The sequence below is a fragment of the Dipodomys merriami genome, unplaced genomic scaffold (assembly GCF_024711535.1).
Source record: "Dipodomys merriami isolate MVZ:Mamm:240054 unplaced genomic scaffold, mDipMer1.0.p SCAF_1, whole genome shotgun sequence".
Classification (NCBI taxonomy): domain Eukaryota; kingdom Metazoa; phylum Chordata; class Mammalia; order Rodentia; family Heteromyidae; genus Dipodomys; species Dipodomys merriami.
Window position 1 is genome coordinate 40876841 of NW_027202270.1, and position 25567 is coordinate 40902407.

Consider the following 25567-nt stretch of genomic DNA (forward strand, 5'->3'; position numbering starts at 1 on the left):
TGTTTCCTAATTATTAGGACATACTGGAGTGTTGTAAACCACTGAAAAGTAACACATTCACATTTTTGGTAAAAGTTGGAAAAAACAATCTAGATAAAATCTATTTGGAAAAAATAAGACTAGTTTGGTTCTAAGATTAATTTTAGAGAACTTAAAGTATGTTACTGAAACTTTTAAAGTTGGAGAACACAAAAATAGGAAGAAAAGAACTTTGACAGGTGTCAGTTCTGAACTTGATGAGAGTAATACTTTTAATAGTGAGAACAGTTTACATGTCCTTGCTGTCATTCTAGGAAGTTAGGTATGTAAGTGTAGAGCAGTTGTCAAAGTATAGATTTTAAAAAGTTCATTGGGTAGCAGAGTAGATGTTTGACAGCTTTATTATAAAGAGAATAGAAGATGATGATAATGTGTAACTGGGAAAACAAGCACAGGAAACCCAATGTATAGAAATTAAATTAAGTATCTTTTTTTTTTTAACTGCAAGATTTCTCAGAGGTTTGAATAATATTCATTGTGAATCTCCAAAAAGGGTTACATCTTTTCTAAACATTTGACCACAGATTTGGGAGCTATCATCACAAGGAATGTACATTGGGAAACCTAAATTTAAGTGTTCTGGTATTGTATATGCTTAATGATATATTCAACTTTTTCTTAGTTTATTTTTAATATGATGTACAAATTGTATTTCAAGATAGTTTAGGTCCAATGCTGGTAGTTCTTAACTTACGATCCTAGCTACTCAGGATGCTGAGATCTGAGGATTGTAGTTCAAAGCCAGCCCTACTGTTTTTTCTTGAATCCTGCAGAGAAGTCCGTGGGACTCTTATCTCCAATAAACCACTAGGAAACCGGAAGTGGCGCTGTGGCTCAAGCGGTAGAGCGCTGGCCTTGAGCTGAAGAGCTGAGGGACAGCGCCCAAGCCCAGAGTTCAAGCCCCACCACCAACCAAAAAAAAAAAAAAAATCAAAAGTGGTGCTGTGGCTCCAAGTGGCAGAATGCTAGCCTTGAGCAAAAGAGCTCAGGAACAGGGCCCAGACCCTGAGTTGAGCTCCACAACCAACCCCTCCTCTCTGCACCCCCCCCCCCCAAAAAAAAAATGGGTTAAAATTTTGATTTTGGTTAACCTCAGATTTTGTTTAAGGATTTTCCAAATAATGTATCATCTATTATTGCATATTGAGCTATGTTGAAATATAAATTAGCCTTGGTGTCCTAGTAACCTCTTCTATGAACTTTGTCAACATTTGTATCTGTTGTGTTAATTATTTTTCCTTTTATGTAGGTATGCCCTTATTTGTCAACAGTGCTTTTCTCATAATGGTATGGCTTTGAAGGAAGAATTTGAATACATTGGTAAGAATTATTGAACAGTTAGGTTTAATATTTTACTCTTAAATACTTTATTCTATGCATTTTCTATGTAATGCCAGTTCTTTTAGAACCTGTCTACATTGACTAGGCATATTGCCCTTACCTAAAATGTGCTGTGAAGTATTGTGAGTTGTGAAGAACTTGGGTTGCCTTCACAGTGAGTTGTACCCAAACTCACTACACATCAAAAGCACCTGAAGCACTTAAATTATGATGTCTAGGACATATCTACAAATAGTCTAATTTTTAGTGGATTTTAAGAATGAGCATTGTCTTTTAAGCTCACAGATGATTGTCTCATGCACACATTATTAAATTATTATTATTTGTTAAATAGTACTTTGGAAATATGACATGAGCAAGTTTCTGGATTTTATAATGATTCTGTTGACAACTGCAAGTTTAGTAATAAATTTAAATTATTATTAATATGGTATTAGTTAACCACTATTAAACTTGTTATATCTTTTATTTAGAATTAATATCCTAATTTTAATAACTAGAAAGTATACTTTGAAATTAACTTTAGTTAAAACACATACCATAATATAATAAAATGAATTTCACAAAATAACCTTTGAGAGGTTCTTTGACTTTGTAATTATTAAGTTATCTGATTAGTCTTAAAATTCTCTTTGATTTGTGATTTTCTTTATTAAAACAATTCTCCACAGCCTTTCGATGTGCCTACTGTTTTTTCTTGAATCCTGCAAGAAAAACTAGACCCCAGGCTCCAAGACTTCCAGAGTTTAATTTTGAGAAGAGGCAGGTAGTTGAAGGATCAAGTTTAGTTGATGACTTGACGTCAGAAAGTATGCTTTCATCAGAGAATCGATTTAGTGAAGGTATGAGTATGTTAATTGTTTTTCTCTTAAAATTGTGCGCTGTTTAACAATAATAAAAGCGTAATGCCTACAGATAACAGTAGATTAGCTTTATCAATATTTGCAGTATGCACGTCAGCTATTGCTCTTGGTGGTCTTCCTGTGTGATTGGTAAGATGTGTTCATGTTTTAAAATGCAGGTTATGTTGTCATGAGCAGCATTTAACACCAGCCAGGTAAACATTGTTTGTGGAGTGAGCTCTTCTGAAAACTTGAGTCATTTTTTTAAAAAAAGTGTATCTTAATGAAACGTTATTTCACTATGAAACAGCCATTAATGAAGAAGTAATTAGAAAAATTGTGATTAATATTAATACAATAGGTATGTGTCTTCACTTGAATTGGTAGAAATTATCAGAAAATTTTTGGAATTGGAAAATCATCTTTACAGTTTTGGGGTGGTTATATAATAAGGACTGTGTTTCATTGAAACAAAACAATAGCTATATATGAGTTTAACATTGTCATTTACATAAAACCAACCTACCTTTGCAGAAACAATTTCCTAGAATTTGTAATTTAGAATTCATCTTGCAATTCTATTTTAGGAATTCTTGAGGATGTTTATGAGAAGATGAGATAGACCTGACTATTAACTGCCAACTATTTCTTGCAATTAAAATTCAGTCAGGAGTTCTTTGCTAAATTTTGAAGAAATATTAAAATAATACTAAAATACTGAAATAATAATTGCTAAAATTATGACAGAGTCCATGATATTTTGGTGGTATTCTTGGTGTAGGAAAATATTTATATTGGAAGTTTAGTCCATTTAATTAGTTATTTTGTGTTGGTTCTGGGGCTTGAACTCAGGGCATGGGTGCTACCCCTGAGCATTTTTGCTCAAGGTTAGCACTCTACCACTTGAGACATAGCTTTAGCCCCAGCTTTGTTTGTTGGTTAATTGCAGATAAGATTCTTATGGGCTGGATTTGAACCTTGGACCTCAGATCTCAGCCTCCTGAGTAGCTAGGAGTATAGGCATGAGCCACCAGAACCCTATATTTAATTTATCTAACAGTCAGTATTCCACTTTTTAATTTCTACAAATTATTTATATACATTTGATTTCCAGCAAAAGCTGGAAGTGGAGTTGTGGCTTAAGTGGTAGATCACTAACCTTGAGAACAAAAGATCAAAGACAGTGTCCAGGCCCTGAGTTCAAGCTTTAGTATTAGCATTCTCCCTTAACCAACCCCTCAAAAAAGATAACAATTGCAAATAAAATTTCTTTTTTTTTTGTATATTCTGTGAGGCAGTGAACTTTTAGAAATCAGAAATTTAGTGTGAGATTTCAGGAATATTTTTTTTTTTTTGGACTTTGAAATGAACCTAAAATATGTATGCTGAATTGGGCTTCGCTTTTGGCTTACTAACATCAAAATAAAATTGAATATACATAGCTATGACAGAGGCCTATGTACTTCCAGCACAGAATGAATGCATTCATCTTCTCCAAGTCTGCAACATCAACTTCAAACCGTGTCATATTTTTTCTTTTGCTTAAGTCATTGTTCTGAGCTGCATGCTTTCACATGCAAACCACCTGCGTTGGCATTGCAGCATCTCCAAGCTGAGAATTAAAGGATTTCATACTGAAGATGCCTAGAGGAAAAATTGAAGTCTTTGCCATGAGTAACCTTGTTTATGAAAGCTAAAGTGAATATTCGGAAGCCAATAGGTGGGATTAAAAAAATAAAAGCAAAAGAAAAGAAAAAAGCCAGCAAAATAAAAATCTTGATAATGGGTCCTGTGCTTTATTTCTTTTGCTAAGGTCAAGATGGATAGTTAGCAAACAACACCCAGCTGTACCTTTCCTTCTCATCTAATCTAGGCGGAGCAATACCCCAGATGTCTCATTTTCTGTCTGAAATCTCTGGAATGAAGTCTAACTGGCTCAAACTCAACCCCAGTAAGGTAATGTTAATAGGCAAAGGCAAACCTTGAGGCAGGGTCTGCAGACTCCATAGTACTAAAAGCGGAAGCAACAATTCTGTTTGGTTAAGGCTGTTTCTAGAATAGTAACTTTTTCATAATTCTTTTTGGATTCATCAAATTGGCCATGAACAACTTTCTGTCCTTTGGCTCTCCAGAAGACTGAAACTTTTCTCCAAGATTCCTATTACCACACTATAATACAGTTTTCAATTCAAATCTGGATTCCTTCAATGAACAATGGGGAAGTATTTCTGATGAACTGATGAAGCTGGATATGATTTGGATGCCAGTAGTGCACCCTTACAATTAAATTGAACTATTAAATAAGACCAGATCATCTTAATCATCTGCTCAGCTAACAGGCGATGCCGCTGGGAATGTAGGTTTCTGGTTTCTAAATTCTTCAATGATGCAGAAAATTGAGGAATGAACAAAAACATTCTTGCTTCATTTTTTGTATTTTTTTAACATTGAAATAGCTTATTGGTATCAGCAAGAATTGTATAGATTAGGGTATTGAATTTACAGATGTACTCAAAAGTTAACTTTCACCTGAAGTTTTCTTTCAGCCAATGTCAGTAGCTTCTTTTTTCTAGTTTATGACACAAGAATTTTTAAATTCAAGTTTGTCTGGATTCTGATATTAGAAGATTTTACGTTTAGGTTGAGAAATCAGGCTTTACTCTTTGGAGTAACATGGAATCTTGTACAGATTTCATCAGAGACCTTGAAGAAATTTCTCTCATTAAAATTTAAATTCTCAGCATTCTCCTTCCTCCACTGTGTATCTATCTATATGCTTTGGTGACAAATAATTAAGGGAAAAAAAACAGAAATAAGGGATACGGAATGGATTACCTCATATTTGAAATCACACTGGATATGGAATACTAAAAAGTGAATTGCTTTGAGATCCTCACTTTGTTGTTAAATAATAGTACTTGAATAAATAATAGCAATAAATAGTAATAATAGTAATACTTGAATCTCTGACAAGTGACAATAAAGTCTATTTTACCCTCAGAAAAGTCCTAAGCTGGGCACGGGTAGTTCATGCCTGTAATTCTGCTACTCTGGAGGCTAAGATCTGAGGATCAAGTTTCAAAGCCAGCCTGGGCAAGAAAATCTGTGAGACTCTGATTTCCAATTAACCACTGAAAAAGCCAGAGATGGTATAGTGGTAGCCTTTGAGCAAAAATGTTGAGGAACAGTTCCCACTAGGCCCCGAGTTTGCCTCAAAAAATAAAATAAAAATGAACATTGATATTAGTGCACACCTGTAATCCTAGCACTTGGATGATTGCATCAGAAGGCTTCTGAGTTCAAGAGCAGCTTGAGCCCTACATAATGAGACTGTTACAAAAGGAGAAATAAAACTTTAAAAAATACCTGAGATGTACCATTTTTAATTAAATTTAGTAACCTAATTAATAACTTCTAGGTCTCTACATTGTTATTTTACTCTAGGACTGTGGTTGGTTTTTTGACTACCATGTTTAAAAAAATGTTAATATTATGTCTTCATTACTCTAATTTTGTTTAGGACTCATGTAATATATTTTAATAGATAATAGCTTTTAGTGAATGAATAACTCAATAATAAAACTCATGGCATCTAATACTAGTAAAAATAGTAAAGCTTATATAAGATAAAACTTATCTTGGTGATATGATTTCCATCTACCCTTTTATGCAAAATACTGTTATATTTAGGTTAAGGTGAAAGGGAGGAAATTTGGCTTTTAGTATATTTGTTATTGATCATGAAAATTATTATATCCAAAATGCATAGGCACTTAATGTTCAGCTTTTTCAAGATGCTCTGTAGCATGTTGTTTCATGCTTACTTTAGCTATAGATTTTTTCTTTTTTTTTCTTTTTGGTCATAGAGCTTGAACTCTGGGCCTGGGCACTGTCTCTGAGCTCTTCAGCTCAAGGCGAGTGCTCTACCACTTTAGTTTTCTGGTGGTTTGTTGGAGATAAGAGTCTTACGGATTTTCCTGCCCTGGCTAGCTTTGACCTGTGATCCTCAGATCCCAGCCTCCTGAGTAGCCAGGATTACTGGTATGAGCCACAAGCACCTGGCAGATATAGATATCTTTTGACCATCAGAAACTATTTTCTAAACCATCTTCAGCCTTCTAAACCACCTTCAGTTTTCTAAGCCACTTTCATCTTGACCACTGCTTAATAGTAAAATTCATACTTTATTTGCCAGTAGTAATTAATTCAGTGATACTCTTGTTGAATTCTAGATATTTCCTCATAAGTGGTTATAATACTTTATTCTTTGGGTTATCTGGTTTGTTCCATTGTTCCTTAACAGTAAATTGACTATTGTTTGTAAGGCAGGAAAGTCTTTTAAAATTGCTTTTAAAAAAAATCTATGAGTTCAAAGACAAATTGTCAACTTAATATGATGTTCTTTGGGTATACAAATAGTGAACACATATACTGGGTAAATGAAATTGTTTCTAGATTATTCTTTAATTTTCTTACAAAATTATTCTTTCAAGAGCTACTATAAAAACCTACAGGTAAGGTAAAGTTCTTGTATGTTTTCTATGTGTGGTTTATATTTGGAGCAGTGGTATTCATTATATTGTTACCTCAGTTTTATGAGTTGGAGTTGTCTATCTGAGTTGAGGCTTTGCTCTACTAACTGTATACCAATTCATTATTTGGTGAGGGAAAAACTTGTCTTTCATTGGGATGAAGTGTGAGAGAAGTAAAAGTTGGAAATAAAAAAAATGATGGAGGGCTGGGAAGTTGGCTCAGTGGCAAAGCGCTTGCCTTGCATGCCTAGGGCCCTGGGTTCAATTCCTCAGCACCACATACGCAAAAAGAAAAAAGCCGGAAGTGTGCTGTGGCTCAAGTGGTAGAGCGCTAGCTTTGAGCTGAAGAGCTGAGGGACAGCGCCCAGGCCCAGAGTTCAGGCCCCACGACCGGATCCAAAAAAAAAAAAAAAAAAAAATGATGGACCATTTTTGTCAGATTGTGTGGTAAAATTGTATTGGGATTATAGATGCTACAGTTAATATAATTTTTTTTTACACCTGGTTAACATAGGTTTTCCAGATAACTGTTTTGGCTCATAAATTGGACCATACAGAGCATAATAGGTTTGCTTATTGTGAACAAAAAGGCTGATTTTTTTTTTTTTCTTTTTGCCAGTCCTGGGTGCTGTCCTTGAGCCTCTTTGTGGTTAGGGCTAGAGCTCTACACTTGAGCCACAGTGCCACTTCTGCCTTTTTCTGGGTGGTTTATTGGATATAAGAATCTCATGGATTTTTCTTCCCATCCTGGCTTTCAACTGCAATCCTCAGATCTCAGCCTCCTGAGTAGCTAGGGTTACAGACATGAGCCATGTGCACCCAGCTTGGTTTCTTTTTTTAATATTATGTGGCTAAGTATTCCTATCTTCTAAAATCTATTTGATATCACCAAGCTGTTTTAACCTACAGTTACACAGAAAAAAATTTTTTTTAATGTTTTTTATTGTGAAAATACTGTACAGAGGGGTTACAATTACATGAGCAAGGTAATGAGTACATTTCTTACCTAGCATTGTTGCCTCCTCCTTTGTTTTTCCCCTATCCTCCCCTCTCATCTCACAACTACACAGAATAGGCATATGATTTTCTCATGGAAGTACTTTAAAAATAGTACATTAGTCTTATTAAAAAGCCCTGAGATTTTGTTATAGGATATTTTTATTTGTACCTGTCACTTATATTTTGTTTGTGTAATTTCTTACAAAATGAAATTAGCTCCTAAACATCAAATACTGTCTCATTTAGACTATCTAATGTCTGCATTATAAAAGTCACATTATTTTTTTGTAGTGTAACTGCTATTAAGATTTGTTTTCTGCAAATCAACCCAAAGGAAGAAAAGTAGTTAGTAAGAGATTCTGATTATTTTTCAGCCCTTGCTATCATTTCACCAGTTTTTTTAGTTTTCTATTTAGTATCTAAAATTACAATATTGATTAGGAACTTTGTGTAACATATTTTCTAATTATTGTAGCATATGATATTTCTTTGACTTTATTACAGATATTTAAACCTTTCAGAATTACAGTTCCTATATTAATAGCTTTTTTATGAACTCAGAATTTTAAAATTGGCTTTGACTAGTAAAGTAATTCTGAACCTAGTAATGGCACAAAACTTTAATAATGAGGAACTGGTGGCTTACACCTGTAACCCTAGCTACTTAGGAGGCTGAAATCTGAGGATTACAACTTGAAGCCAGCCTGGGCACAAAAGCCCATGAAACTTTTAACTCCACTTAACTACCAAAAAGCCAGAAGTTTGACTATGGCTCAAGTGTTAGAGCATGAGACTTGAGCAAAGAAGCTCAGGGAGTTCACTCAGGCCCTCAGTTCAAGTTCCAAGACTGGCACAAAAAAACAACCCCCTCCCCCCAATCCAAACCAGCAACAACCACAAAAACTTCAATATAATAAACCTTAAATTTTGATACCCATTTTGTGTCAATATAGGTTTGAGACAATCTGTCAGATAAAGTATGATAAACTATGTGGGTCTGTGTTCTCTTAAACATGGACATTTGTGGGTTGTGTCCTAGATTCTGAACTTTTTTTTTTCATGTTGTGTGGCTTTATTGGCTTGTTTCAGAAGATTTGGGTAAACAAATTATAAAGTTCCTGCCAAGTAAGTATTGCTTTATGGCTAGAGAGTTATGAAAAATTATGACTCCTAAAATTCTACCATAGATAAATTCTGTGAGGGTAAAATTACAAATGGTTGGCAGCTCCTAACATTTTTTGCAGAACTTGTTTGATTTTGCAGCAGGAATGACTTGTTTCATTTGCCTTTATCTGCTTTATCCTTTCTACCTTGGAACATTTGAAGAACAAAACTCATGACCTGCTTTTTGGATTTTTGTTAAGAGCCCAAGTCATACACAATGCTATTTTAAGTTCATTATTGAGATACAAGAAGGATTTTATGACATTTGTCACAAATGTGATTTATGAATGTTACCCACTAATATTTATTATAATACGAAATTTTCCTATACAAAGGTGTTATCAATTGTAATTTGTAATTCACTGTAAACCCAGGGCTAACATCTATTTAAGGAAATAAAAATTCTTCAGTATTTTCAAAGGCCTGGCAAAGAATGTGGGAGAAATAAATACATTTATTATAATTGGTATGGTAAAACCATGAATGTCTTAAAATTTCAGGTGAATATATACCTATAACAGATAATATGTTTGCAAAACTATGTTTATTTTGCAAAACTTGGGCTCATACTAGGCAAGGAATTTAACTAGAACTTTACCCTAAGTGCGTTGTCTTTCCAAATTTTTTGAATCAATAATACTTGTAATTTATCATAAGGGATCTTCTATGACAGTAGGAAAATCTGGGGGCTGAGAAGGTGGCTCAGTGGTAGAGTGCTTGCCTTGCATGCATGAGGCCCTGGGTTCGATTCCTCAGCACCACATAAGCAGGGGGGAAAAAGCCAGAAGTGGTGCTATGGCTCAAGTGGTAGCATGCTAGCCTTGAGCTGAAGAGCTAAGGGACAGCGCCCAGGCCCAGAGTTCAGGATCCACAACTGTACACAAAAAATAGAAAAAAGAAAATCTGCTTTTTTGCCTAGCTGACATGATTTAACTATTTTTTTTCTAGCAAGATTATTACCTCAAGGCTAGATTTTATCTTTCACTTGGAAATTGGAAGGCTCAAAGCTTCTTTGCTCCTATTAGTCCCTCCTTTATGTCATTCTTTAAAATTTGAAATATTAAGTACAGTTTATTTAATAAAATTGTTATTAAGGTATTTAAATTTAATAAAACTTAGAGAGTTTAAGGGAATAGTTTTCAGGTAGAGACTGAGATCTATACTTTAACTTTTGCTATGAAGACAGGAAAAAGACCCTTTTCTTTCAATAGCACACTAGAGATATAACATATTCTGACCTAGAGTTTTGTGGTTTTTTTTTACAAGAAAACTACAAATTTTAATAATCTTCAAAAATATGAACATTTTTCTGGTGAACTTGGGGTTTAAACTTGGGGCTTTGTGCTTGCTGGGCAGTGCTCTATCACTCCACTCATGCCTCCATCCCCACTTTGCTCTGGACATTTTTGAGATAGGATCTTGCTTTTTGTCCCAGCTGGCCTGGAACCATGAACCTCCTATTATTGCCTCCCACCACATCTAGGATTATAGGCTCATGACAACCCTCTCAGCTTTTGGTTGAGATGAGATTCTCATAAATGTTTTTGCCTGGGTTGGCCTCAAACTGTGATCCTCCCCATCTCTGCTTCCTAAGTAGCTAGGATTATAACTGATCTAGAGTTTTAAAGAGTGAGAATTTGCCTTGCTCTGGGGTAGAGGGAATTTTGCCATACTTTTGAAAAAGATGAATTCTGACTTCCTCATTCCTTGAATAATCAAGATGAACATAAGATGGGAAATCACCTAAACACACACATGCATACGTACACATAAAAGTAAAAATTTACACATTGCTTACAGGATTGCTCAGGTATAAGAGGGAACAGTTTCTTCTTACAGTATAATCTAGGAGTTTATTGGCTGCACAGTAAGTCTTATAGCACCTAATTCTGTTTGTTAGACTTGGGAGTTGGGTATCCAACTGATAAATGTGTCTTTAGAAGCTAGTAGTTTTGAAAACATTCAAATATAATTTTGGCTTATATCCTAATTTTTCTTCAGTGATACTACATCATATATATTCTTATAGAAAGTACTAATTTTAAAAGATTTTAGAGTCACAATAAAAATTGTATTGTTTCTTAATCCGTTCCTGCCACGTGTGTGTTTGTGTATTTTGCTGTATTTAACAGTTTTAACATTTCTGTTTTCCTGAAATCTTGAATCTTTCCAGAATCTTTAGAAGAACAAGATGTCCTTGAAAACAGCACAGAACAGACAGATGACAAAATACCAGCTACAGAGCCGACAAACCAAATGACAGAAAAGGCATCTGGCTCAGAGGAACAAGAGGAGAAAGTAGAAGAAACAGAGAATGAGGAAAACTCAACAAATGAAGCCAAATCAACCATTTTCAGAGCTGATTCTATTACTAATCTTGAACTAAGTGGAGAATCTTTGATGACAAAGTAGTAAATATTTCCATGTGCCTTCAACTGGATATTTGTAGCCTTGTTGATGTCAGTTATTGCTTTTTTTGATGGTACTTAAAAATATTTTTTGCCCCTACATGTATATTCTTGATAACCATTTAAATTCAGATTGCCTAGAAATTTCAGTATATCACTAAACTAGAGGTTATTGAAGTTAAAAGCAAGCAATACCAGTGAAATGAGATACTTCTAATGTACAATGATTCACAAATTTAGATAGCTTTTAGATATTTTGTCTATCCTAACAAAAATGGATAGCACTTTTGTTTTCTATATGTATCACTTGTAAATAATCCTTATTTTGACATAGGAATACTTTTGGTTAGGAATAATTCTCTAGTTGTGTTTGTTTTAAGGAAATAAAACACAATTAAGATTTTTGAATATTTCATCATTAAAACCTAGAATTTTAACTCGAGATATTTGCCAGTGGGGTGGAAATATCTGTTTAGGTGTTTACATTGATATTAAAGTTATAATTGTAACTATATAGGCATTGGTACGAATTCTCAGTAAGAATGTAATTGAGAAGTCAAGTGCAGCGTTTCTCTTGATGTCTTTTATTTTGCAGCTGGGCCAAAGGCATATGTTGTATATAATTAGTTTATGTTTACATATTAACATATAGGAAATATACCTGCACTTGACTGTACTTGAATTCTTAGTATTATTTATACTTGTAAAATAATAATGATGACATAAAAGTGAATTTTGTGCTCTTGTGTGTGTTTTGTTAAGGAAAATAAATATGACCTGGCAGCAATTCCTTTCTGTTAAATATCTAGATTTCTTTAAATCATATATTGGTTGATGACTTGGGTATGTAGAAACAGACCTCACATATGATAAATCTATAGCTTCTGCTGAGAACAGATCATAATGCCTTTGTTCTGACTTGTTGCTTTTCAAATTAAAAAAAAATTAGTTATTTTTCTCATTTGGAAACACCTTAAGCCATTTGTAGTTCTTGAGAGATGAATGTTTTGTAAAAACAGACAGCTAAGTGCTAATACTTTGTTGGATAAAATATGTATGCTAATCAAATGGGGGAAAGTGGACCTAGAATAGAAATCTTGGTATAGATTGGTATAGAAATACAGTATAATTTGCTTTAGCTTCCTTGTACTTCTCCATTTGTGTGTGTGTGTGTGTGTGTGTGCATGTGCATGTGCATGTGTGTACACACACACCAGTATTGAGACTTGAACTCAGGGCCAGAATGCTCTCCTGTACTTTTTTAGCTCAAGGCTAATCACATCTCTATTTCTGGCCTTTTGTGGTTAATTAGAGAGTCTCATGGATGTTCCTTCCTGCCTGGCCTGGCTTCAAACTGCTATCCTTGGGTTTTAGTCTCCTGAGTAGTTAGGATTGCAAGCATGAGCCACTGATCTCTGGCTATCCTCCAATTCGAAAAAAAAACCAAACAAACAAAAAACACATTAACATTGTTATGCAACAGTGGTGTCTCTGGCTAATATTTCAGTTAGAATTGAATATAACTTTATATTATTTAAAATTCATTATGATTTGTTATCATTTAACAATTATTTCTAAAGAACTGTTAATGGTCTCAGGCAACTTGGTATAATGGCTCCAGTCCTGGACTTAGAGTCTTGAGCAGTCTCACCTAACCTCTCTGTAAATATTTCTCATCTGTAAAATGGGAAGATTGCTACCTGTTTTTCAGAGATATTGGGGTAATTAGGAAAATTTCTGTAATGTGCCTAGTTCACTTACCTGATAATAGCTACTAAGAAAATGGGAGCATGCATTATTATTGATATCTCTGTGAAATACAAAATCTTTCTCTGGTAGATGAAAAACAAATCAGCATTCAGTCAACTGCTCAGGACAAAACCAAAGTTTTCTTCACCACTTTTTCTTTGTCATATGTATGTGTATAAATATGAAGATTAAATAAAACTCAAATATAACCTTTCTAGAAAGCAATTTTCATCAGTTTTTGATGGGTTATTAACCCATATTTGTCTTAGCAGTACCCTGTAGCATCCTGTTATAAAACATTTAAATTCTGATGTCCATTACTTGAAAACAAGTATCTTGGAAAAAAAAAACTGGTAGAATGAAGAGATATGGATATATTTGAAAGAAATTTAAAAAAGGATCATGGTTAAAAGGATAGCAAAATTAATATAAAAATAATGTGCTTGTGATTTTATAGTATCTATTAATATAGAAAAGTTTATCCTGATAGTATATAAAATAGAAAAGTTTATCTTGATAATAAACAATGATTGGAAGAATAGTAAAATGCCCCATTCCTAATGATTAAAACTAGTGTAAAAGAAGAAAACCCATCTATTCAGTACTAATGGTTAGAGCCATCTTCAGTTCACTGGCTGGTCATCATCTAAATCCTTCTTAACTGTGCTCCTTAGTGTGATCTATAGACTTGAGAGTTTCTCCCTCCTTCCCATCTTTATTCTTGTAGTATAGCCATACAAACCTCCTTTTAATTCTTTGGCCATACTCAGTCCTTTCCTGCCTTAGGTCTTGGCTTATTTTATTTTCCTTAGAGAGATGCCCTCATCCTCCTATCAGTAAAAGGCCAGTGCCCTTTACTCAAACATCATGTGACCTATCTTTCTTTACCATCCTTATCACAATTCCTAAGTGTTTTATTTGCTTGTCATTAACTCTCTTCAAAGGTTTTCTTCTACATCTTGAGGAGCGAGCACAATGCCTGACACATTTATATGTGAATGAATAACTTGCTATACCCAGTGAAAACTTTGAGTTCTTATTCACTGCTTGGCAGATTGACATTGCTGAGTACTCCTTCTTTGAAATGGCTTTTCTTTTTCTTAATATACTACGGTTCTCTTCTCTGCCTTCTTGCTACCCTTTGCAAGACTCTTCCTCTCTCTCTGCCCATCCTTTATATGTTGGTGTTCTATGGGCAGCTCCTGTTATCTCGTGTCAGTTCTTCCTCTGCATATTCTTTAGTTGTTATCTGTTATCTGTTCTCAACTGTCTATCTGAATGTTAGATCTTCAATCTTGGTTTGTTTCCTTCTCTACATAGCTATATATTCATCCACTTCTTGCCATGTCTCACAATCTGTATATTAAAAATGCTCCCCAGGCACCAATGGCTCACTGTAAACCTAGCTACTCAGGAGGCTGAGATCTGAGGATAGTACTTTAAAGCTATCTAGCCTGGACAGCTCCAATTAACCAAAAAGCTAGCAGTGGAGCTGTGTGTGTGTGTGTGTGTGTGTGTGTAAAAGCAAAGAAAAGAGGGAGGGGACAAAGGAGGGAAACAGGAGAGAGACATTAGTTAGGCTGGCCTCAAACTTTTTGTTGTATCCCAGGCTTGCCTTAAACTAGAGATCTTTATGCTTTATGTTCCTGTATGCTGGGACTGCAGGTATATGCCACTAGGCCTGACTTTCCCTAATGTATTTTACATATATTCTCATTTCTCTGTCTCATATGCATTGTTTTAGTAATGATAAAAACATCTGCTTTCTTATTCTGCCAGACAACATCCTAAAAGTTATATATATATATATATATATATATATATATATATATATATGCATATATATAATTTTGTTCTTTGACAACAGTTCTGTGAAATTTTTTATTTCAGGATTATAGGAGAGTCCTTCATTATAGAGAGAATACTCTGTAGATAGAGCCCAGAGCCTCATCTATGCTGAGCATATACTCTACCACTGAGCTACATCCCCATTCTCTAGAGGCTTTACTCTCAATTATTACTGTGCTACCTTCTAATTCATGCCTTGATCACCTCAGGTTACTTAAAGATTCCTTTTAACAAGTTTCCCTGTCTCCACTTTGCCCATGTACTGTTTTTTCTGTGCATTGCAGTAGCATATCATTGCTTACCCCTTTAATGATTCCTTATTGTTCTTGGAATAAGGTTCAAACTTATGAATATTGGCCTGTAAAGCCCTAGATAAATTTGCTCTTACTTCTTGTTGGCATCTTTTTATACACTTGTATCACTATACACATTATCAGTGTAGCTATACTAAGATTGTGCTGTATGTGCAAGTTTTCCCCTAAATTTTTTCAAGCCCTTCTTTTGCCTAAGGGCAGCCTGTTCATGTAGATAGCAAGGGCATTGAATAAGTAGCTGCTGAAATAGTTCCAGTTAAACCCAAGTTTGGGAATTTGGGTACTTGTTAAGATAGGCCCTTTGTTCTTTATATGGTACTGTGGTTTGAACCGGGCCTTGCCTTGGATGGGCTAGCACACTAGTACCTCAGCCATGACCATACCCATTTTGTACTCTTTCTTTCTTTCTTTTTTAAAGGCCTCACTTTTTCCTCCTGGGGTCAGTCCTAGACCTAGATCCTCTTGCCTCTGCTGCTTCTGTAGTTAGGGTTTCAGAGGTGTGCCATCACGTCTAGTTCATTTTTTGATAAGGTCTCACTAACTTTTTCTTTTGCTCTGACAAGGCTCATATCTCAATCCTATGTCTGCCTCCCATGTAGCTGGAACTACAGGCTTATAATACCATACCTGGACCTTTCCTTGACATTAGTATTTTTCATCATGAAGCCATTGTATGTAGTTGGGGGAATATTGTTATGGGGAATGAATCAGGAGGGAAGGGAGGGTGATTCTGACTGTACACTTCCATTGACTATTGTCTATTGGGTTTCAGATATGTTCAGTGTCTTTGTCATTTTAAGTCATAGTGGATATCTGAACTAAACCAGAACTCAGATCTCAATGCTGGATCATTTAAACTATTTTCTACTGCTTCTCAATGTTGGGAGTTACAAAGATTAATATTTACCATGATTGCTTCTATTTCTAGATATCCTAATTTTTTTTATCTATTGGAATTGTGTGCAAAACAGTGGAAGGGTCAAAGAATGGGGAGGATTGGTAGTTTGAAATGATCATGGATAATGGAACTGCTAGAAAATTGGGAGAAAATAATGAAGTGAGTTACAATCTGTCACAACTTCTATTTATTGTAAAAATTATAACAAAGATTTAAATACTGTTGTAAATGCCTAATGAGCCATTAAGAATAACTCAGGTACTAAGTAAAGGTGAGCCATGGGAGAGATGGCAGTAAGTAGATGATTTGCTAAATCTTAACAATTTTTTAATTTGACTTGTCTGAAGTTTATTAAATTTCTAAAGATGTTAATACTATTGGTCAATAAAATTCTTGCTCTGAATTTAGACAAAAATATAAATTTATGTGTTAGGAAACAAAAATGCAAATGAGTACAGAATTAAAACTTTATAAACTTTTTTCTCTTCAGAAATTTACAATTTAAACTTTTACAGTACTTATATATACTTTAAAAAATTGAATTTATTGGATAAATGTCTTTCAATTGCTCTTGATCATTTTACCTTTGCATGAAGCTTTTATTTCATTTAATTTTCTATTCTTTCTCCAGAGTGCCTATTATATGGGGTTAAATCTATACTGCTGGTAGGCCTTCAGAGAAGAAAATACCAAGATATTATTATTATTACTTCATTATTATGTATTATTTCATATTTCTTAAAACAAATTATCTGCTTTATGCATTTAGAAATATTTATATGTTCCCTCTTTTCTTTGGCATCAAAATAGAATTTGGAAGTACTCTGGGAAGATCAAGAAGTGTTCTAAAAAATCTCTTATAAGTTAGATTTTTAAATCTTTAGTCCAGGATTCTGTGAGAATAGGCCAAAATTCTAGCTGCCAAAGCCTTTTTACCAGATCTCTGGCACTTGACTTAGGAAATCTGGAAGAAATCATTTGTTTTTATGAATAAATATTTTTATTGTACTCTAATTTTGAAGGGCGAAAAAAGTGGAGAATTCAATGAACATATTTTGAATACTTACTCTTGCTCATAAACTGTGTATTATTATATAGTTTACAATTCTCCCAGTGACTGAGGAGGAGAGATTCTCATCAAGCAGAGATTAAATTTATTTCCCAGGACTGATTTACGGATGGTATAAATGAAATCTGAATGGAATCTGAATCTAGCCTCCATGTTCTGTGCTTTTCACTATCTATGGAACACTATCCTGGTAACGGAAAGAAATTTACTTTTGTTCCTTTTGGTTTCTCATACTTCTGTGATATTGTAAATGTTACTTTTTTAAGGATAGTTTTCTTAAGCTTAGACTTCTCAGACTTTCCATTCACACACCCTCCACTTGAAATTCCTTCATAATATTATCTTCCCACAGCGCTATGAATTTCTTGAAGTCAGGATCATGTCTTGATTTTGTTCATTGTCATATTCCTGGTGCCTCATATATAGAAGAAACAATACCGGTTTGCCATGCACACATTCAGTACATACAAACATTAATATATATGAAAATTTTGTGCTATGGAGAATTTTGTAAGCCTAAAAGTTTTGAGTTACTGAGTAGGGAAAGGAAGGCCCAGGGAACTTGTTGTCAACAATTTATTTAAATTCTACCAGTTTCTCATTGAGGATCAGCTGTCCACATTGATGTTGGAGCTATCTAAAATACAAATCTTTAAAAATACTCATTTGAGTATAACAAATTCCATAGACAGTTTACACAGACGCCTTTTGGAATTTTAATTACTTTTACAGGCTATTTCTCCCATTCTCCCTGTCCACAGACAAGCATTTCATACTTTCTATGATGCTCCTCAGTTTAAATTCTCATTTTGACCTGGCTCCATCTGTAATCTGAGGTAATATCTTCCTTAGTTTTCCTAAGAAATTTTGTGTTGTTTATAAACTTGTGTGTTTTATACACTTATGTAATGTAGTCTCTTGGTCTTTTGTGTTTTGTTGTGTCTATCTCCCAGATTTCTCTGTAAACACTCTACAAAGGACATATTTCTTTTTTTTTTTTTAATTTTATTTTATTTGAGAACATACTGTACAGAGGGGTTACAATTACATGGGCAGGATAATGCATACATTTCTTACCAAGCATTGCAGCCTCCTCCTTTGTTTACCCTTCACATCCCTTCCCAGCCTCCCCCCCTTCCCCCCACCCAATCCTCCCCCCCCCCACCGACGTTGTAAAACTCGTTTTTGACATGACAACTTGTACTTCTCATTGTTGCAACAGGTCCACCTGAATCCTTAAACGACTTGTTTTTCCCCATCTCCTCCACAAGTTATACTGACATCAAGTATAGTGAAAGCGGGGGTTATACTGTGGGGGAGGGACATACAAAGCAACAAAGAAATAATCTTATAAATGCGTTAGAAACACATGCATGAAAGAAAAAAACATTAAAATACATATCTAAGGGTTCATTTTCCTGACATCACATTATCTGACCTTTTCCGCTTGACTCATACATATACTAGATATTGCAAATAAGGGAAACCATGGGACCTGTGTTTCTTTGGGCCTGGCTAACTTCACTTAATATAATTTTTTCCAAGTTTTTCCATTTCCTAACAAATGGGGCAATGTCATTCTTTCTGATGGAGGCATAGAATTCCATTGTGTATATATACCACATTTTCTTGATCCATTCATCTACTGAGGGGCATCTGGGTTGGTTCCGTATCTTAGCTATGGTAAATAATGCTGCAATAAACATAGTTGTGCTGGTAGCTTTAGTGTGGTCTTGTTTGTAAACATTTGGGTAAATGCCCCAAAGTGGGATTGCTGGGTCATAGGGGAGCTCTATATGAAGTCTTTTGAGGAACCTCCATACTGATTTCCAAAGTGGTTGAACAAGTTTACATTCTCACCAACAATGAAGTAAGGTTCCCTTCTGTCCACATCCCCTCCAGCATCTGTTGTTGTTAGAGTTCTTGTTTTTTGCCATTCTAACTGGAGTGAGGTGGTATCTCAATGTTGTTTTTGCATTTCTTTTATGGCTAGGGAGGTTGAGCATTTCTTCATGTGTCTATTGGCCATCCTTCTTTCTTCTTCAGAGAAGTTTCTCTTTAAGTCTTTCGCCCACTTGTTTATTGGGCAGTTGTTTCTTTGAGGATTTGTTGTTGGGGGATTTAATTTTTTGAGTTCCAAGTATATTTTAGATATGAGACCCTTGTCCGTTGTATGGCTAGTAAAGATCTTCTCCCAATCCGTGGGCTTTCTATTGATCTTGCTAGCTATGCAAAGGACATATTTCTTAATCATTTTCTTCCTTTTCATCTCAAACAAAAGAAGACCAACTCAAACTAAACCAAAACCTGTTATGGGATGTGCTACGTGTGCATGAATAAGTGGTGGGCTTGGCTTTAGTCAGCAAACTGCTTCATGTGCTACTTCTACTTGAAACTCGTACAAATAACAGACTAGAAAGGATGACTAGCTCAGAACTCAAGAATATAGAATTGTGGTTATAATAGAGTGGAGCATAATGGAAGGGAGCCATGTGTATTTTGTTTTTAATGCTCTTGTGCCTAGCAGGAGATGCTCAATAACATGATTTAAGGTGGAGATGACCTAACAGTTGTAGGAGCTTAATCCTGCTCACAGAGTTTAGCATTTGGGTAGAGTCTGCACAGGAAATAATGTGTATTTAACAAACTCTCTTTAAGATATCAATACTCCCTGTCCTTGCGCCTATATTGCTCCCATGATATATGGGGTATTTAAAAATACCTCTTTTTATATTGTTTTCCCCTCATTATCTAATTTATAACCCATTTGATGTGATAACCAAACTCAGCTTTGGGATCCTTCTGGTTTAAATTGCTCCTTTTTTTTTTTTATTATCTGCATCTGGTGGGACTTGGATAGCTACAAGCAAACAATGTAATTTAAGAATATGTCTTTTTTTTTTTTTGCAGTATATAAGCCTAAATATTCAAGTTTAATGTTGGACACTTACCTCAAAAAAGAATATATCCTATACATAGCAAGTATAATTACGAAATGCTAATGTGATATTGTATGAATTATTATTCATGTTTTTCCCCCTAAAATGCATTTTCTTACTGTCTAGAGCAAGAATTCTAAAGGTTTTGCCCATCTACTACAAGCTGACACATTAAAAAAAAAAAACATAGTGGTTTACTTTGTAAAAAATCTTTGATTTTTCTAGCATAAAAAAGAATCAAACATATTTGGAATGCATTTGTATTCTCAATGATGTTTCCATATAGCTAAAATATAAAATAGTACAGAATGAAATAAAAGTGAGATGCTTAAGACATGTTTTGGACATCTGGATTCTTTTTTGCATGTATGACATTCTTTTTGATAAGGCAGTTTCTTGTAATTCAGCTTAATGAATTTACCTTATATTTGAGTTTAGAACCATAATCCTACTGAAAAAAAATGAGGATTTTCTTTTTTCTGCTGTCCTCTCATCCACCCACTCTATAACTACCAAAGAGGAAAGCAGCAATTGTTAAGGTTTTAGTGGATCCTGATAAGACCAATTTATCCCCAACGCCCTCAAGCCAGCAAAGAATTGTAAGCAATAGTTTGATTCCAGCATGACTGTCCAGCACTCCTTTTAGGTCAGGATGGTACACAAGTTCTAAATTGTCTGTCAGCACAGTAGTGCTGAGTATATGGAATTAATTGGAAGGGGAGTGGAAGTAGATGACTTTCTTTTAGATAAAGACACTGAACTTCAAGCTTCTGCATTCTAGCTGTGGAGCAAGAGGTACGCTAGTTGACAACTCTTTCTAACAGTGCCTTTCATAGTCATTTAACAATTCAGTTTATGTGTTATAGGTTTTATTGTCTTTAGAGAGTGATTTATAGTCTTAGTTTTGCATTATTGTACTCAAGGTATACTGCCCTCTGTCAGACAGCCTGCACTATTTAATTTTTTGTATGTTTGTCTTCATTAGTACAGCAATTTTTGCTTCTAATCATTGCACTAGACCTCATTGATAAGCTAAGACAGTATGAGATTCATAGTGCTGACATCTAACCTTGCTACTGGCTTCTTGACCCTTCTGCTTCCGAAACATGGGTTCATTTTTTATATATATATATAAAAATACACACAAGGTAAAACCCCATCTATTTTTCACACACATTGTGGGCAGTTTAAAGGTTGGTCAGAATCAAATATTGTGCTTTCAAATTTGATAATGTATGAGTGCAGCAGGATGACCTTTGATACATGGTCATACATCAACATGACACGAGCAGTAAATGCAGCAATTACCTTTACTACATTGGAATGGAGCTTTCGTTTTCATCTTCAATGCAATTCTTGCAAAAACAAAAATGAAAAAAAATAAAATTTGGAAAGTTAAGTATCTTTGGAAATAGTCCTAATTTATACATTTATTTTCAACACAAGTTTAGTTTTCATACATTCTAGTTGTTCACTAAACAAAGATATTAATATCTGATGACATTGGGGAAGTTTGATAGAGAGCTACTTTGTGTTTTATGAATAGGTTAGTTTTCAAGAGGATTAAACACTTTCAATACAACAGGAGTTTACCTTTGTGCATTTTAAATATTTGTGCCCATGGTCATCTAAAGAATGTTTAATGACAAGGACCTTTATGTTACAGCAACACACAGCTGTATATAGCTTCTGCTACTGTGCAAGGTTATTTAGTCATTCATTTGTCCCTTAATGAATACCTCCTGTGTGGCAGGCACTGGAGATATGTAATGAATGAAGGCATGGGCTCTATTCTCAGGGAGTTCATAGTGCATGTATTTAATAGTTTGGGTCGATCTTAAATACATAGATGCAAATATAACCTTACTTAGTAAGTCCTCAGTGAATTTGACTTAAAGCCAGGAGATCAAGTGTTCATTTTGACTCTCAACAACAGAGAAGTTGTTATAGAGAAGTTACAGAACGTTTGAATATGTAGAATGTTTACTGCAAAGAACAGCTAAGAAGAAAAGGAACATCTAGGCCAAGTGTGGCTCCTCCATTTGTCTGTAACTCCATTTTCTAGTTTACTATTACTCTGTAAATTCCTTTTTCTGGTATAGATTCAAGGAGTTCTCTGGATATTTTCCATAAAATTTTGTGTATGTACATGCGCATTGCTCTTGGAAGAGAATATATAGATCTAATTTTCCAAGAGGACTATGAGTCAACAGAGTAGGAATAATTCTAGTGTTTTTTTAAATAGGAAAAAAGCTAAATATAAAAGATATTACTTAGCATTACTCTGATATTTGGATTGATGATAAAAAATCAATTGTATTTCCACAGTCTTTCTTCTGCTTACAAATATCCTTCAAACTATCTTCATGAGCAGAAGCTCTGCTGCCAGGTGCAAAGCATGTAGTGCCATACATCAGTGATAAAATTAGTATAAAAATGTATTCAGTGTTTTGACTGTTTTTAGATCTTTGATAACTTCATCAATGATGATTTTCAGAGGTGAGGACAGCTTAAAATTTGTCTGCTTTTGACAATGAATTTGGAAATAAGTTCAGAGTATTGTAAGGGAATTATAGGTGTCATATTGGATTTCATATAAATATATCTACTGCCCCTCTTCTTAGTTTCTTTGATTGTCCTCAGGTCTTCCCCTCCTAGGAAGTTCCTGATTATGATGCAATGATATCGTAAAATTAATTTTATTCACCAATGCCTGCCCATTTTTATCTCTTGTTTTTTGAATACTAGAAATCTAAGACATAATGGCACAATTTTTGAACAGCTATGTTACTGCATTCTAAAATTGTAACACATTGATTTCTCTTGTATTCAGATTCTGTCTAATTATCTATGTATCTGCTTATCTTCTATCTACTTACCTATCTTTACATTTTGGGTGCAGGCTTGAACTCAGGGCCTTGTGTTCTCACTTGTGCTCAAGGCAGGTACTCTACTGCTTAAGCCATACTTCCTCTTCTGGATTTTTCGTGGTTAATTGGAGGTAAGAGTTTCATGGATCTTCCTTCCTTCCTTTTTTTTGGGGGGGGTCCAGTTGTGGGGCCTGAACTCCAGGCCTGGGTGCTGTCCCTCAGCTCTTCAGCTCAAGGCTAGCGCTCTACCACTTGAGCCACAATGCCATTCCGGCTTTTTTCTTTTTGCTTATGTGGTGCTGAGGAATCGAACCCAGGGCTTCATGCATGCAAGGCAAGTGCTCTACCACTGAGCCACCTTCCCACCCCCTTCCTTTCTTTCTCTCTTTCTCTCTCTCTCTCTCTCTCTCTCTCTCTCTCTCTCTCTCTCTCTCTCTCTCTCTCTCTCTCTCTCTCTCTCTCTCTCTCTCTCTTCATTCTTTTCTTTTTGTCGGTCGTGGGGCTTGAACTCTGGGCCTGAGCGCTGTCCCTCAGCTCTTCAGCTCAAAGCTAGCACTCTACCACTTGAGCCACAGTGCCACTTCTAGTTTTCTGGTGGTTTATAGGAGATTAGAGTTTCAGGGACTTTCTTGCCCTGGCTGGCTTTGAACCGTGATCCTCAGATCTCAGCTTCCTGAGTAGCTAGGATTATAGGCGTGAGCCACGGGCACCCGGCTTTCCTTTCTTTTTTTTTTTTAATATATCTTTTTGTTGTAAAGATACTGTCCAGAGGGGTTACAGTTACATGAGTAATGAGTACATTTCCTATCCAGCATTGTTACCCCCTCCTTTGTTTTTCCCCTACCATCCCTTCCCTCTCCACCTCCCTAACTCCTCTCTTCACGCTGTTCTCTGCCCCCCTCCGCACCTCCCCACCCAAAGTTGTAAAGTTCATTTTCAACAGTCTTGTTCCTTCCTTCCTTCCTTCCTTCCTTCTTTCCTCTCTCTCTTTCTTTTTTCCTTCTTTTCTTTCTCTTTCCTTCCTTTCTTCATTCTTCTTTCTTTCCTTCTTTCTTCCTTCCTCCTTTCTTCTCTCTCTCTCTTTTCTTTCTCTCTTACTTTCTTCTTTCTTTTTGCTTGGGCTGGCTTCTAATGGTGATCCTCAGATTTCAGTCCTCTGAGTAGCTTAGGGATACTGGTGCTTGTCTTCATCTATCATTTTTAAACCAAAACTATCTGACTGAGATATTCTGTTAGAGAATACCTCATTTTTGCTTATTGTAGCTCCTGTCACATGGACTTGAGTCTATTACTGCCCATTTGGTATCAGCGAAAGTATGTAGACATTTGCCATTAGAAAGAGATTTGAATCCTTTGACTTAACATTTTACATGCACAGAGCAGCTGTCAAATGGTAATGAATTTCCTCCTTATACACAAGCAGGTTGCGGGCATGGATGCCTGGTCTCACTCCTTCCCCTGTCATCTCTAATTGTTTTTCTCTGAATATATATTTTTGAGTATATGTTTGTCTTGTAGGTCAAATCCTGTTGTTTGTAAAATGAGGTTTATAGAGTTATTATAGTGAAAAAGTAGGGGTCAAAATGTGCAGGAATGGATGGGAGAGAGTGGTTAAATAATAATGTGTTAAAATAATGTGAGAAAATGGTCATGATTATTGAAAGTAGATTAGGTTACAAGTGTATACAGTCTGATCTTATGGGTGAGAATATAGGCTTGTATATACATATATGTGTAATCAAGTGAAAAATAATGTGTAAAGAAGTGAAAAATAAAAGTGTTTTAACATTATTATTTCAATTGTAGGACATACATTTTTCTTAACTTTTTCTCCTGTTTTCTAAATTAATTATGAAAATTTCTATTTATCAACTTATTTCTAATTAGCTATCTAAATCTACTATTTTATTTTTATTTTTTTTTGGGGGGGGGAGTCCAGTCGTGGGTCCTGAACTCTGGGCCTGGGCGCTATCCCTCAGCTCTTCAGCTCAAGGCTAGCGCTCTACCACTTGAGCCACAGCGCCACTTCCGGCTTTTTTCTTTTTGCTGATGTGGTGCTGAGGAATTGAACCCAGGGCCTCAGGCATGCAAGGCAAGCGCTCTACCACTGAGCCACCTTCCCAGCCCCTAAATCTACTATTTTAAATAAATAATTGAAAACAGGAAGGTTTCTTTTTTATTTTTTTTATTGTAAAAATTGTGTAGAGAGGAGTTACAGTTACATGAGTAAGGTAGTGAGTACATTTCCTATCGAGCATTGTTACCCCTCCTTTGTTTTTCCCCTACCATCCCTTTCCTTCCCACCTCCTGAACTCCCTCCTCCCCCTCCCCCCAAGTTGTAAAGTTCGTTTTTAACATAGTGTCTTGTACATCTCATTGTTACAATGGGCAAACCTATATCCTTATTTCAGCAGTTTGTTATTTCCCTTCCCTTCCCAAATTAGACAAATGTATATTCAAGATGCAGGGCACTGACCTCAAATACAGTGAAAACAGGGGTTATACTGTGGGGAAAGAACATACAAAAGAAACAAAAAAAATCACATAGTACGCAT

General features: G+C 35.2%; 1 protein-coding gene across 5 annotated transcripts in view; it reads left to right on the forward strand.

Moving 5' to 3' along the window:
- Window positions 1–20468, forward strand: part of Lnpk (lunapark, ER junction formation factor) — an 80367-nt gene extending 59899 nt beyond the window's left edge. For 4 of the 5 annotated variants that reach the window (XM_070020527.1, XM_070020504.1, XM_070020511.1 and 1 more), the window contains exons 11-13: window positions 1289–1359; window positions 2052–2222; window positions 11091–20468. In XM_070020527.1, the coding sequence (XP_069876628.1) occupies window positions 1289–1359; window positions 2052–2222; window positions 11091–11329 (481 nt within the window). In that variant the 3' untranslated portion in view covers window positions 11330–20468. Of the gene's footprint in view, window positions 1–1288; window positions 1360–2051; window positions 2223–4095; window positions 4179–11090 lie in introns of all 5 variants that reach the window. The other variant, XM_070020535.1, reaches the window with a different exon arrangement.
- Window positions 20469–25567: the final 5099 nt, after the last annotated feature.